The sequence below is a fragment of the Mauremys reevesii genome, linkage group 3, assembly GCF_016161935.1.
Source record: "Mauremys reevesii isolate NIE-2019 linkage group 3, ASM1616193v1, whole genome shotgun sequence".
In the NCBI taxonomy this organism is placed as follows: Eukaryota; Metazoa; Chordata; order Testudines; family Geoemydidae; genus Mauremys; species Mauremys reevesii.
In genome coordinates, this window is record NC_052625.1 from 192,802,521 (window position 1) to 192,817,183 (window position 14,663).

A 14,663-nucleotide genomic window follows, 5' to 3' on the forward strand; every position below is an offset into this window, starting at 1 on the left:
GGTTATGAATCCAGTCAAAGTGAATTCACAGTTTTAATTCAAATGAATATTCTCTATATTTTCTTCTTTTATTTGCCCAGCTCTAAGGTTGATACTCCAGGAAGGGTGAAAAATCACATGGTATCTGGGTTAGCGGGGAAAAGAAATACTCAAATAAATCTGCCCATGTATTTTAACTAATTTGCAAAGGAAGAAACTGAGAAGAAAATGATTGTCAGCATGTTTCCATACACCTGTCCATATGCCGTCACACCTCCAGGTGGGTTTCGTTCACTGCTGTTGGCTCTCTATTTCCAGATATCGTATACAGCCTACAGGAAGGAAAAATATGATCATATTGCCTGAAATAACCTGGCTTTATAAATGATTAGGGTTCCATTCCTGCAGATCATTTTATTCATCACCAGACATACGGAAATCCTCAAGTCCTCACCTAAGGCTCCAGTAGCCCTTCTGCCGGTATAAAAGCTGGGCGAGATTGTAAAAAACCTCCCTCCCACGTGGAACCCCAGCACAAAGGCTAGACACACACTCAGTCCTTACACTCCCCAAGCCCTTCCACATGAAATATAAGGGCCAAAACCAATATATGGACTAGCCGAGTGGTATTGTGGCAGAGGGAGACAACCTCTATTAAAGCCGGTTGATAAGGTGGTTCTTGTTTCCACGTAAAAGAGAGTTTTAGACTAGGGATGCATTCTAAGGCCTGGCCTACGTGGAAAAGTGATATCGGGATAGCTGTGTAGGTGAGAGGTGTAAAAACCACACCCCTGCCTCATGGGCGGTGGGTATCAAAGGCAGGGGAAGGTTCAGCCTACCCAAACTGTCTGCGTGGCCCCACCCACACTCCACCCCCAGACTCCCTCCTGCTTCCCACCACCAGAACTGAGTGGGGCCAGGGGGCCATAGCCCTCCCACTTTTTGCCAGGGAAGACCCCACCCTCTTTCTCTCCTCTCCGAGGCCCCACCCCCCGGCCATGCCAGCATGGAGCCTGGGCATCTGTGGGGAGCCACGGCAGACCCTCCACCCGCCTGGGGTGCAGGGGGGTGGGAGCAGGGCGGGCAGGGAGTGGGGACACAGACCGGGGACTGCTCAGGCTCCCCGCACCATGGGCAGATAGAGGGTCCATCACCACAGCTCCCCACAGCTGCCCATCGAGCTCTAATCATGGCCGGACTGTGGCTCCAAGGCCCATCCACCTGAGCCTGGGTCCCTCCACCTACCCTGGGCAGGGACCTGGGACATGGGCAGGGGGCTGCCTTTGCTGCCACCTCAGGCAGGGGCCCCACCCCACCTCCCACTTTTGTCAGGGCTCCGGTGCCTTTGCTCCAGGCTGGTGCTAGTGGGGGCCAGCCTGCAGCTTGGGATATTTAAACCTAGGCTGGACAACACACAGGAAAATGCAGTTCTGTAACTGGTAAGGGAATGGATGATGAAAAGGATATGGTCTGTAATTTCTCTAATTCTGTGAAAAATTCCATTTCGTACTTCCACACCAGAGGATGCTGTTGGAATCTGAAATGCTGATGCTCAAATCTCCCAGCGTTGCTGGACCCTCAACACCATTGTCCACGGGTTTGGTGGTGAACAAGAAACTGACATTTTTTGTCAATAAGGAAAATAAAATGCATAGATGGTGCCAACACTTTAGCATCCCATACAGCTAAGAGGCCAGATTCTGCCTAGGATACACCCTATGCATCCCCATGGACACTGCAGGCTTTTAAGGGCTGGTTTAGCCTCAATTATATCACTAAAGCAAATAGCTTGGAAAGATTCTTTTTTTAATTAGGCACTTCTGTGAATAAGAAAAACACCTCATAGATTATTGAGGTTGGGAGGGACCTCAGGAGGTCATTTAGTTCAACCTGCTACTCAAAGCAGGAGCAATCCCCAGACAGATTTTTACCCCAGTTCTCTAAATGGACCCCTCAAGGATTGAGCTCATAACCCTGGGTTTAGCAGGCCAATGCTCAAACCACTGAGTTATCCCATCTGCCCAGTATTTAGGGATAGATCCTGGAAAGTGCTGAGCACATGCAGCTCTCACTGACCACTGGGAATTGAGGGCTTTCAGTACCTTTCAGGTTTGAGTGCTTATATTAGGTAGGATGGTATGACTGATTCAAAGCCCACTGAAGTGAAAGGGGATCTTTCCATTCATTTCTGTTTTTTGACTCAGGACCTACACAAACTATTTCTGTGCTTCAGATGACAAGCTGATCACCAGTTACAGTCAAGAAGAAATTGTCCCTCATTTTTATACTACAGATGTGGTACAGCTAAGTGTATTAGCAGGGGAGGGGTGAAACCTTCCTATGCAGTATCCAGCATTGGCCACTAGATAAAAAAATAAGAAACTAGGCCAGATGGACCATTCCTGTATTCCAGGATTGCAGTGTTTATGCTCTGTAAAGATTTTAGAGTAACAAAATGAGTATCCAGAAATAAAAATGTTTTCGGGCTGCCCACTTTTTTCCAAAATGTACCTGGATTTCTTCAAGGAGCTCTTCTTCTGCAATGAACGGCAACAGGAAAATTTACAATCAATGACCTGGTAAATAATCGGGTTGTACATAGCTGCCGATTTTGCAAGCAAGGTTGGGACGACTGAAACTTGAATGGGCACTGAGTCTGGCTGTCCAAAAGCTGACCACACTGATACCACGGCATATGGGATCCAGGCAATCAGAAATCCTGCACAGATCAACATTGCCACCTTGTGAGAATAAAAAGAAAGGAGAGAAAACAGTTACCTAAGCGAGTGGTCTTTACTGATGCATCGTACTGCACAGTACTCATATTTCACAGCGTTGCAGACAATGTGAGGGTGCGTGCAACAGAATGGAAAAATGACCCCCCGCCTCAGATAAGGTCTGCAGTATGAACCAACGCTGTAATTTATTTCACTTTTCCTTATCTAGCTCCAGCTGTACTTTTGCTTGACATATATAGAACAAATAGGGATTCTGTTGGCCCAAATCTTTCCTTGAGCTCATTAGGCCAGACTAAAAGTGAAGAAACTGAACAAAAAGTCAGCGAATTATGATTCTTTGAAGTTAAATTAAATGAGTATTTACTACCCATATATAAATAAAGAGAAAACAAAGAGGTGGTGACATTTAGAAAAGGATATTTGTATATATCCTTTATAAAACAAAAGTCACCTTGTTCTTGGGAATTTAACACTAAGAGAAATTATTTGAAATGCCAAATTATTTGAAATTATTTGAGAACGTTAAAGTGATCTGGGATCATTTAAAAATTTGTGCTGCTTAAGCCACAGGTTTGGTGCTTATCTGAAATACTTTTTACTTCTACAACCTTTCCCCCAACTGCTTTCTAAATACACATTCACTGAGCCTCACAACACCCCTGAGAAGTAGGAAGTATTATTTTGTCTCTATTTCATAAATGGGAAACTGAGGGCTAGTGAGACTGAGCCCCAAAATTTCAAATTGGGGTGTCTAAGGCTTGAAGTCAATGGGAGCTGGCTAGTGCTCAGCACCTGTCAATATCAAGCTATTTATTGAAAGGCCTAAAGAGGGATTTAGGTGCCCAATTCTGTACACCCAAGTCTGAAAATTTTGGCCTAAGTGACTTGCCAAGTCAGCAAAGGAGCCAAATGAGCAAATCGGTGGTGAAGACATGAACCGAATCCTGGTCTCCTAGAGCCCAGCCTTACGGTGAAAGCTCAAGGCCATTCTTCCTACCACTCATTTGAACCCCTCTGCAATCACACTACAAACCTTGTAAGACCAAGGTCTCTAGAGAGATTTCCAGGATTGGGCTGAAATATTTCCTGTTCATGTTTCAGAAAGAAAACTACACTGAAAGAACTCAAATGTGAAGTTGAGTTCTGAAAGAACTCAAATGTGAAGTTGCCGAACTATTAACTAAGGTTTGTAACCTGTCCTTTAAATCGGCTTCGGTACCCAATGACTGGAAGTTAGCTAATGTAACGCCAATATTTAAAAAGGGCTCTAGGGGTGATCCCGGCAATTACAGACCGGTAAGTCTAACGTCGGTACCGGGCAAATTAGTTGAAACAATAGTAAAGAATAAAATTGTCAGACACATAGAAAAACAAACTCTTGAGCAATAGTCAACATGGTTTCTGTAAAGGGAAATCGTGTCTTACTAATCTATTAGAGTTCTTTGAAGGGGTCAACAAACATGTGGACAAGGGGGATCTGGTGTACATAGTGTACTTAGATTTCCAGAAAGCCTTTGACAAGGTCCCTCACCAAAGGCTCTTACGTAAATTAAGCTGTCATGGGATAAAAGGAAAGGTCCTTTCATGGATTGAGAACTGGTTAAAGGACAGGGAACAAAGGGTAGGAATTAATGGTAAATTCTCAGAATGGAGAGGGGTACATAGTGGTGTTCCCCAAGGGTCAGTCCTAGGACCAATCCTATTCAATTTATTCATAAATGATCTGGAGAAAGGGGTAAACAGTGAGGTGGCAAAGTTTGCAGATGATACTAAACTACTCAAGATAGTTAAGACCAAAGCAGATTGTGAAGAACTTCAAAAAGATCTCACAAAACTAAGTGATTGGGCAACAAAATGGCAAATGAAATTTAATGTGGATAAATGTAAAGTAATGCACATTGGAAAAAATAACCCCAACTATACATACAACATGATGGGGGCTAATTTAGCTACAACGAGTCAGGAAAAAGATCTTGGAGTTATCGTGGATAGTTCTCTGAAGATGTCCACGCAGTGTGCAGAGGTGGTCAAAAAAGCAAACAGGATGTTAGGAATCATTAAGAAGGGGATAGAGAATAAGACTGAGAATATATTATTGCCCTTATATAAATCCATGGTACACCCACATCTCGAATACTGTGTACAGATGTGGTCTCCTCACCTCAAAAAAGATATTCTAGCACTAGAAAAGGTTCAGAAAAGAGCAACTAAAATGATTAGGGGTTTAGAGAGGGTCCCATATGAGGAAAGATTAAAGAGGCTAGGACTCTTCAGTTTGGAAAAGAGAAGACTAAGGGGGGACATGATAGAGGTATATAAAATCATGAGTGATGTTGAGAAAGTGGATAAGAAAAAGTTATTTACTTATTCCCATAATACAAGAACTAGGGGTCACCAAATGAAATTAATAGGCAGCAGGTTTAAAACAAATAAAAGGAAGTTCTTCTTCACGCAGCGCACAGTCAACTTGTGGAACTCCTTACCTGAGGAGGTTGTGAAGGCTAGGACTATAACAATGTTTAAAAGGGGACTGGATAAATTCATAGTGGCTAAGTCCATAAATGGCTATTAGCCAGGATGGGTAAGAATGGTGTCCCTAGCCTCTGTTCGTCAGAGGATGGAGATGGATGGCAGGAGAGAGATCACTTGATCATTGCCTGTTAGGTTCACTCCCTCAGGGGCACCTGGCATTGGCCACTGTCGGTAGACAGATACTGGGCTAGATGGACCTTTGGTCTGATCCGGTACGGCCTTTCTTATGTTCTTATGTTCTTATGTAACTAGGTTGCTATCCAAGTGTTGTGTGTATGGGAGGAGATGTAGCTCTCTCCTCTCTCTCTGTCCTCCATTGCCAGTCAGTGCAGTGAGGACAAAGGACTAGGGAGAGGAAAACAGACTGCAGCAGCTGGTGTCAACACAATTATTCTTCCTCCCTTGCAGGCAGTGCTGATGTTGTGTGATGGCATCACCAGCACCCTGGGAGCAGCTGGCAATAGGTCATGGTGGAGGGTTGGTTGTAATAGGAGGGTTAAAGTCCTAAGTCAGCCTCATCTCCTCCCTGTGCCCAGGATGGCATCCAGAGAACAAGAGGTTTCTAAGGCAGGTAATAAGAATCCTTCCCATCTTCCACTGAGAAAATGCAGACAACGTGATTACTTTGGAGGGTGAACAGGTCAGAAACTGAATGTTCATTTGTCACTCGCAAAACACATGCATTGACGGACCTATAGGGATAGCCATAACTGTTGTATTTCACTGGTCCATTCCAAAATGACACTGCTGAGAATTTAACACTTCTATAGATTTTTTTTTAACCAGCTCATAGCAGGGATCTCATTCTCTGTTAAATTCTGACGTTTTGTGAATAATTTCTATAGAATCCTATTTAATTTCTGCAGAATCTCATTGGTTACATTCCTATTAAATCATAAAAGGTTTTCATAGGAGGTCAGGAAAAGAAGATCTACCTACAGTTTGTTCAAAAGTCAAAAAATACTCTAACTGAGCTAAAGTTTTGAGTCATTTATTTTACCTGAACAAGTGTGCCCATACCTATATGTAATATGATACAGGTTCCATATTGCATCACATGATATTGTATACTGAAGTTCATGTTTGACAGCACTACCATAATTCCTAGGGTATTGCACAGCATCCTAACAGATAATAGTACATGAATAGTCATTTGGGAGAAGTAATTAGAAGGATTACAATACAAATCTTCAGTGAGTGCTCTGTTCTCAAGCCAGCTAAAGCCTTTCAGACATTGTGTTATTCTCAACCTCTGTTCCATGTGTTGATATTCTTAGTGGATGTGATTTCAATATTCTTGAAGAAGTAAATTACATAAAGATTTTAAACCTCCCCCCCCCCCTTTTTTTTGCCATCTAACATTCATGAGCCAAAAAAGGAAGATCAAATTCAATCCCCCTTTGAAATTTTGAAGGTGGATGATGGGATTCCACTTCCCAGACCCAAACCTGCCCCAACATTTTGGGTTCCAGTTAGGATCTGGAAGTGGATGAGACATAGTTTCCAGTGTACTGATTCAGATCTGACAGAAATTTCACATGAATGTCTGCCCTTCCAGATGGCAGAGATCTCATAACAACAGCTGATTTCATATTTCTGTAATACTGGATCAAAATCTTCCAGATTTAGAATCAAGATCTTTGCACAGAAGGTTCTATAGAAGTGCAAAATATGATTGTAAAAGCAGCACTGCAGGTATGCTGTAGCTCTGTAAATAAAGCTACCAGAATTTGGGGTTCTTTCTACTGCCAAGGCAGCAGCAGCTAACTAACCAAAACTATTCCCACAGCTGTATTAGCTTGACTGGTTATGCTGCAGGTGGTCTGAATTCCCAACAATGTTTTGGCTTTGTATACTATGTAGATATATGTTTATCAGAAGGAATTTTTAAAATATATTAGGAACCAAAAGAATCTTGACAATAGTATTGGCCCGTGACTAGATGGAAATGGTAGAATTATCAATAGTAATGCAAAAAAAGGCAGAAGTGTTGAATAAATATTTCTATTTTGTAGTTGGGGGAAAGCAGATGATATAGTCTCATCATATGGTGATGATAACACTCGTTCCATTCCACTAGTATCTCTGGAGGATGTTAAACAGAAGCTACAAAAGTGAGACATTTTTAAATCAGCAGGTCCAGATAACCGCATCCAATAGTTTTAAAATAGCTGACTGAGGAGTTTGCTGTACTGTTAATGTTGATTTACGATAAGTCTTGGAGCATTAGGGAAGTTCCAGAACTCTGGAAGAAAGCTAATGTAAATGAGATGACTCAGGAAATTTTGGGCCTGTCAGCCTGACATCAGTCCAGGGCAAGATAATGGAGTGACTGATATGGGACTCAATTAATAAGGAATTAAAGGAGGGCAATGTAATTAATGTAAATCAGAATGGGTTTGTGAATAACAGATCCTGTCAAACTGACTTTATATCTTTTTTTGATGAGATTAAAAGTTTGGTTGATAAAAGTAATGTTGACATAACATACTTAGACTTCTGTATGGCATTTGACTTGGTACACACATTTTAATTGGAAAACTAAAATGTTATAAAATTAACATAGACCTGAAAATGTAATTGTGTAAATGAGGAATGATCATCAAGTGAATGTGTTTCTAGTGGGGTCCGCAGGGATTAGTTAAATTATGCTATTTAACATTTTAATCAACGACCTAGAAGAAAACATAAAATCATCATTGATAAAGTTTCAGATGAAACAAAAATTGGAGGAGGGGTAAATAAGAAAGAGGACAGTTCACTGACTGAGAGCAATCTGGATCTCTTGGTAAACTGGACACAAGCAAACAATATGTGTTTTAATACAGATAAATGTAAATGTATACATGTAGGAACGAAGATGTAGGCCATACATATCCATGTAGGATATGGGACTCTATCCTGGGAAACAGTGACTCTGAAAAAGATGTGAGGATCGTGGTGGGTAATCAGCTGAACATGAGTAGAGCCCTGAGCAGATACAAAATTTGTATCCACATCGAATCCATGATCCGCAAAAATGATCCATGGGTATTGGCAGATATAAAGCAGCTAGCCGCAGATTTGCAGGGCTTTCTATTAAAATTTGGATCCGCATCTATCCACGATCCACAAAAATGGTCCGCGGATATTCACATCTGCATCCATGGATGTGGATATCTGTGGATATAAAGCGGATATCTGTGGATTTGCTGGGCTCTAAACATGAGCTCCCAGTGTGTTGTCGTGGCCAAAAGTGCTAATGCAAGTCTGTAATGCATAAACAGGGGAATCTTGAGTATGTGTAAATATGTTATTTTACCTCTATATTTGGCACTGGTGCAACTGTGAGTGGAATACTGTGTCCAGTTCTGGTGTCTACAATTCAAGAAGGATGTTAATAAACTGGAGAGGATTCAGAGAAGAGCTGCATGAATGATTAAGGGATTGGAAAACAAACCTTATAGTGATAGATTCAAGGAGCTCAAACCATTTAGCTTAACAAAAAGGTTAAGGGATGACTTGATTACAGTCTATAAGTATCTACATGGGGAACAAATATTTAATAATGAACTCTTCCAGCAGAGAAGAGAGAGATGTAACAAAAAACGTCTGAAAAAGTTGAAGATAAGAAATTCAGGAAATAAGGCAATGTTTTTTTTTTTTTGGTGTAAATAATAATTAAACAATTTCCCCCCCAGGGTGGTGATTCTCCATCGCTGACCATTTTAAATTCAAGATTGGATGTTTTTCTTTTTTTGCTCTAGGCTGCTTTTTTTTTTTTTTTTTTTGGGTTGTTTGGCCTGTGTTAGATAGGTGTGGTGATTATAATGTCCCCTTCTTGCCTTAGACTCTGTGAATCTATAAATCTATTATATGTATTGCAACCACTTGTTAATTTCAGTTCATTTCCAAACATGGAAAGAAAACAAATATGTAACTACTAGTCAGTGTGTTACAAGTCCCCTCCCTCCCCCAATATCCGAGCCACAGAAGATGTGATTCTGTTTCTGGAAACTTTGGCTCTTTGTCTCTGGCTCTAGAAACTGATGGTTTTAGCGCTGGAGGTTCCCAGTTCAATCGTCCAGTGTCAGCCAAGCTCGTGGCTGACATGTTTGCCAAAGAGAAAAAGGGTACAGTTGGATGGGGAACACACTGCTATATTCCCAAGGTTCTGGTAGGGTTTCTTAAAAAAAGAACTGCAAAAATAAGGCCGGGGTAATCAAAAATTGTGACAACAGAGGCCATCTTGGCATTTCGTCTGAACCTTAATTTTTATAAAAAATTCATTGTGAATCTTTAATCATAAAGAAATTCACATGATCACATTTTCTTGTACGTGTATCTTCTTTGATAGAAGAATATAAATTGTCCACAGTTTTATTTCACCAGTAATAAAACCCCGCTTTTCAGCTATCTATTTTATTTCACAGTGATACCTGAGTGCCTCACAAACATTTTTAAATTTATCTTCATGACCACACCTGTGAAGTAGGGAAGTATTATTATGCCCATTTTACTGATGGGGAAATGGAGGCACAGAACAATCAAATGATTGGTCCAAGGTTACACAGCTTCAGACTGGACCCATCTCCAGGGTCTCATTTTAAGTGCCTTAATCACAACTCTATCCTCCCCTTCCTTCAGCTGTGCCTTGCAGATACAGGAGAGTAAGGGCTGCAACTAACATCACAGGCCACCACAATCTTGTGCTTGTGACACATTAGAGCTTCACAAATATTCAGTACCAATTATAGGATCTATGGGTCTTCCCGCCTGGTTTTATGGTCTGGCAGTTTTCTCCTACCTACCTTGGTCAATTTAATTTCCAGTACATGATTGTTTTGAATCCTGGTGTCATAATGAGCAACTTCTTTGGCGGACGACTTGACTTTTGCAATGATTTTAATATAGGAAAACACAATCACTGCAGTTGGGAGCAAGAGGCAGAAGAAGAGAATATTCAGAATAAATGCCTGTCCAGCCACTGAAGCCTGAGCCAGCCACCAATCCAGAGTGCAGGAGGTTCCAAATGGCTCGGGAGCATAGTTCCCCAAACCAGCAAATGGCACAGTAGCCCAGAACATAGCGTAGGCCCAGATTATTGCCAGGCAGATGAAGGCATGATGTCTCTTAAGCCAGGTACCTGGAAGATAATTCAACAATTATAATGGCAGATTATATATATTTGGCTAAAGACAACTTGAAATTCTACACCTGCAATTAAGAGCTGGTCAGACCATTTACTGCAAACCATTTCATTGTTGCATTTGTCACTCTGTTATTGTTGTGAACCTCTCTTGGTTTAGCAGAGAAAGATATAGAAAGATGCAATGGCTGGAAGTTGAAACTAGACAAATTCAGACTGGAAATAAGATGTGCGATTTTTTTTTTTTTTTACAGAGAGTTTAGCTAACCATTGGAACAATGTCCTTAGGGGTGTAATGGATTCTACAACACTTGGGGTATGTCTACACTGCATTTGGGAGCATGCCTCCTAGACTCATGCTAGTTTATGCAGAGCGTGGATGTTGCAGCATGACAACAGTGGCTTGGGCTAACCACCTGGGCTCGGACCCAGGGGGTTGGGCAAGGCTGAGAGGGCACACTCCCAGATGCAGTGAGACATACCCCTGAAGTCTTTAAATCAAGACTGGCTGTATTCCTAAAAGATATGTCCTAGCTCAACCAGAAGTTATAGGCTTGATGGAGAAACTACTTCATGAAATTCTATGGCCTATGATATACAGGGGTCAAAGCAGATGATTATAATGGCCCTTTTTTACCTTAAAAATCTGTGTTTCTCAGTTACTACTCTCAGTACCATGGATTTTTACAACTGAAATAATTATAAAAATCTAACTTTACTAATTTACTCATCACTGTTCATATTATTTCTTTATTTCTCTTATAATATTTACTTGGGCTATGAAAATAGATTAATCAAAGTAGTCAGTTTTGTTCCTAATCCTGTATCAGAGAGGTAGCCGTGTTAGTCTGGTTCTGTAAAAGCAGCAAAGAATCCGGTGGCACCTTATAGACTAACAGACGTTTTGCAGCATGAGCTTTCGTGTGTGAATACCCACTTTGTCGGATGCAACCGACGAAGTGGGTATTCACCCACGAAAGCTCATGCTGCAAAACGTCTGTTAGTCTATAAGGTGCCACCGGATTCTTTGCTGCTTGTTCCTAATCCTGTTCACCTTCTGGGTGAATGCCTTCAGTGCTAGTGTTTGGGTTGCAAAGACTGCAAAAAATTGTTTCATCAATGAAATTTTTAAAAGTGCATGAAAGCATTTCCACTGAAACTAGATTTTGCAAATAAATTACTGTTTGGGCCTAACCTGATCTCTAGGGACTTTCCCACTGTTTTGAGGGATAGGTGGGGTGACCATACATCCTTTTTTAGCCAGGACTGTCCCTTTTTTAAGCCATGTCCTGACCGTCCTGACTTTGTTGGCAAAAGTGGGCATTTGTCCTGTTTGCTCTTACTGGCTTGATCAGCTGGCAAGAGTAAACAGGACAAATGCCCACTTTTGTCAAAATGTGGGGTGTGATGCACAGGAATGTGGGGGGGGAGCAGCGATGCCAGCCATGCAGTGGGGGGCAGGGCTCAGGCAGGGGGCAGGCAGGCAGGGCTCAAGCCAGCCCCACGGGAAGAGTGGGGACAGCCCCGCACAATGTCCCACTTTCCTTTTGGAAATAGGAATAGGGAACATGATTCTTATACATTTCAGCTTAATGCTGCTAAACAAGTCTCCAGTGAGGATGGGGAGAGAAAATCGCTATATGGTGTCACTCAATGCAAATTTTCCTTCTTACCGTAAGTTAAATGACAAATTTTCAGGTATCTATCCAGGCTGACAGCTGTCATGGTGATAAGGCTCCCACAGCCAAAGAAGAAGCCGGCCCATCCATACCAACGGCAGCCCAGCCAGCCAAACACCCATCGGTGAGAGAAGAAGGAAATTATACTAAATGGTTTTCCGACAACTACAAAGAGGGGAAACAATGAGTCACTGGAAAAGTTGGTGCTGTCAAAATAATCTTTAAAAAAAAACAAAAAAAAAACCCTATCTTAACTCAAAATACAGGACACTGAGGGGAGATCAATGATAATGCAGGCATCTTCAAACATACGGTAGAGTGAGGTAATTGCCTTTTGCCCAGGAGGAAGATCAAACTTGTCAAATTTGCAAATATTTTCTGGTTGATTAAAATTGTATTTTTCAGTAAATAAACTATTCATCCGAACAATTTTGCCCTGTGCTAGTCACAGCATTACATAAGCTGAAAAAGGCTGAACTAATCAAATTAATTATTTGTTGCAAAGTATTCACTCCATGTTAATTATAGGCCTTTTACACAACGGCATAGAGAGATTGATTTGGTCAAGGATCATACTCTACGTCTGGGAACAGGGATGAATAGAACCCAGAAGTCCTGATCGTAAAATGCTTGCTCTAATCACAAGTCTAAACATACTTTTAGATGCACACTACAAGCATGCATTATCCAGTAGATGGCATCAGAAATGAATGCATGTTTGCAAATGTCACCAGCAAGCTGATATTTCACTATTAAATGAGTTGGATTCACAGGGCATAATTGATGTATGAGACTGGAGTTGTTTCTTGCCTATCTGGAATTCATTTGCTGCATTTCTAAGTGCTACAGATGGAAAACAGCTAATGAATCATTCTAAGGGGTTTATCGTGACACTAGAGCAGACATTTTTATGATAACACTCTTAGAAACAAGCAAATCCCACAGCAGAGACTTATTTGTATATCCACAGGCTGATCACTCAGCCAGAAGAACATCAGCTTTCATAGCTCCTCAGACCCAGTCATGCCATTTCCTGGAAAGCGTAATGACAATGACTTTTCTCTAAGGTGTATTAACAAATGAGATATAACAGTACTGGGATCTAACGAAGTTTGGAGCCGCCTGTTCCTTAAGCTATCATTTGTACCACACTGATGACACCCTGTGGTCAGTTGGGTGAATATCAGGTGTCGATGTCGGGTGGATTTCCTCAGGCTCCTTTTTTTCAAAAGGGGTGTACAAGTTTCTTCTGCCCAGGTCTGTATAACTCTCATGAGTGTGATGAGAATTGCACAAGCATCTAGGGTGACCAGATATCCCGATTTTATAGGGAGAGTCCCGATTTTGGGGGCTTTTTCTTAGGGTAGGTCTATACTTACCGCGCGGGTCGACGCGGAGAGTTAGACTTCTCGGAGTTCGAACTATCGCGTCTAATCAAGACGCGATAGTTCGAACTCCCCACGCGCTCCGGTCGACTCCGGAACTCCACCACTGCGAACGGTGGTGGCAGAGTCGACCTTGGAGCCGCGGACTTCGATCTAGGGTAGTTCGAACTAGGGTACTTCGAGTTCAGCTACGCTATTCGCGTAGCTGAACTTGCGTACCTTAGTTCGACCCCCCCCCTTAGTGTAGACCAGCCCTCATATAGGCTCCTATTGTCCCCCCACCCCGTCCTGATTTTTCACACATGCTGCCTGGTCACCCTACAAGCATCAGATTAAAAAATAAAGTATCACCAAGAGCTAGGCACCTCCACAGTGCTGCACAGTCTTCTAAAGGGTGTCTATTCTCACCCCTGAACATATTCAGATTGAGAGTTGGGCATACGGGTCTTTTCCTGGCTTGCTTCTTCTTTCCAGATTGACACAGACAGTAAAGCATGGCTTTTTACAGGAAGGAAAGGAGGCGGTGTCCCATTCTTAAAAGGGTAACTAGGTAGAAAATTATTAGATTTGAAGATCTCAAAGCCCTTGATATTCCTCACCCCTCGTTCTATGGGGTTTGTTCAGTGTGGGCTGGTCTACACTAAAAAAAAAAAGATAATATATACGCAACTTCAGCACGTGAATAGCGTGGAAAGTCAAGTATCTTATTATATCGAATAACCCCCGCGCCGCGAGAGGGATCGGTCCTCTCCTCATCGACCATGCCGACGCCGCGCGCGCCGGCAGTGGAGTTCGTCGAATCGATAAAGCGTTGGATCGATATATCGCGCGGCTAGAGATGACGCGATATATATATGATCGAAATCGAAAATCGCCCGATATGATATGGTGGTAGTATAAGCCTGTTTATATCCCTGGTATATATAACATTTGGTAGAACTGAAATATACTGCTCTTCAGCTGTTATGAAGGCTGTTTTGTATTGATCATGCCAAATTATACAACGTGAGCTTCTGAGATTTGAACCAGCACGGGCCCTTTGCCTGATTCAAGATTGCTGGAATAGGTCCTATTTCTCTTCATGTTCATTCTCTTTCCAGGGGATTTGCACCTCCCTAAAATTGCTCTGTTATACTCTTTCCAATCTGTTTTTTTTTTTAAATGTGGAAACAATGGAATAGAAACAGTATGGGCTGAGTTCCGCCATCACAAGCACACCCTG

The 14,663-nt window shown here is 41.9% G+C and overlaps 1 protein-coding gene across 1 annotated transcript in view; it reads right to left on the reverse strand.

The window, feature by feature from the left end:
- Nucleotides 1-222: 222 nt before the first annotated feature.
- Nucleotides 223-14,663, reverse strand: part of OPN5 (opsin 5) — a 47,944-nt gene continuing 33,503 nt past the window's right edge. Inside the window, exons 4-7 of the mRNA XM_039532262.1 lie at nucleotides 12,051-12,221; nucleotides 10,040-10,374; nucleotides 2,491-2,720; nucleotides 223-311 (exon numbers count right to left, since the gene is read on the reverse strand). Of these exons, the coding sequence (XP_039388196.1) occupies nucleotides 248-311; nucleotides 2,491-2,720; nucleotides 10,040-10,374; nucleotides 12,051-12,221 (800 nt within the window). The 3' untranslated portion in view covers nucleotides 223-247. The remainder of the gene's footprint in view (nucleotides 312-2,490; nucleotides 2,721-10,039; nucleotides 10,375-12,050; nucleotides 12,222-14,663) is intronic.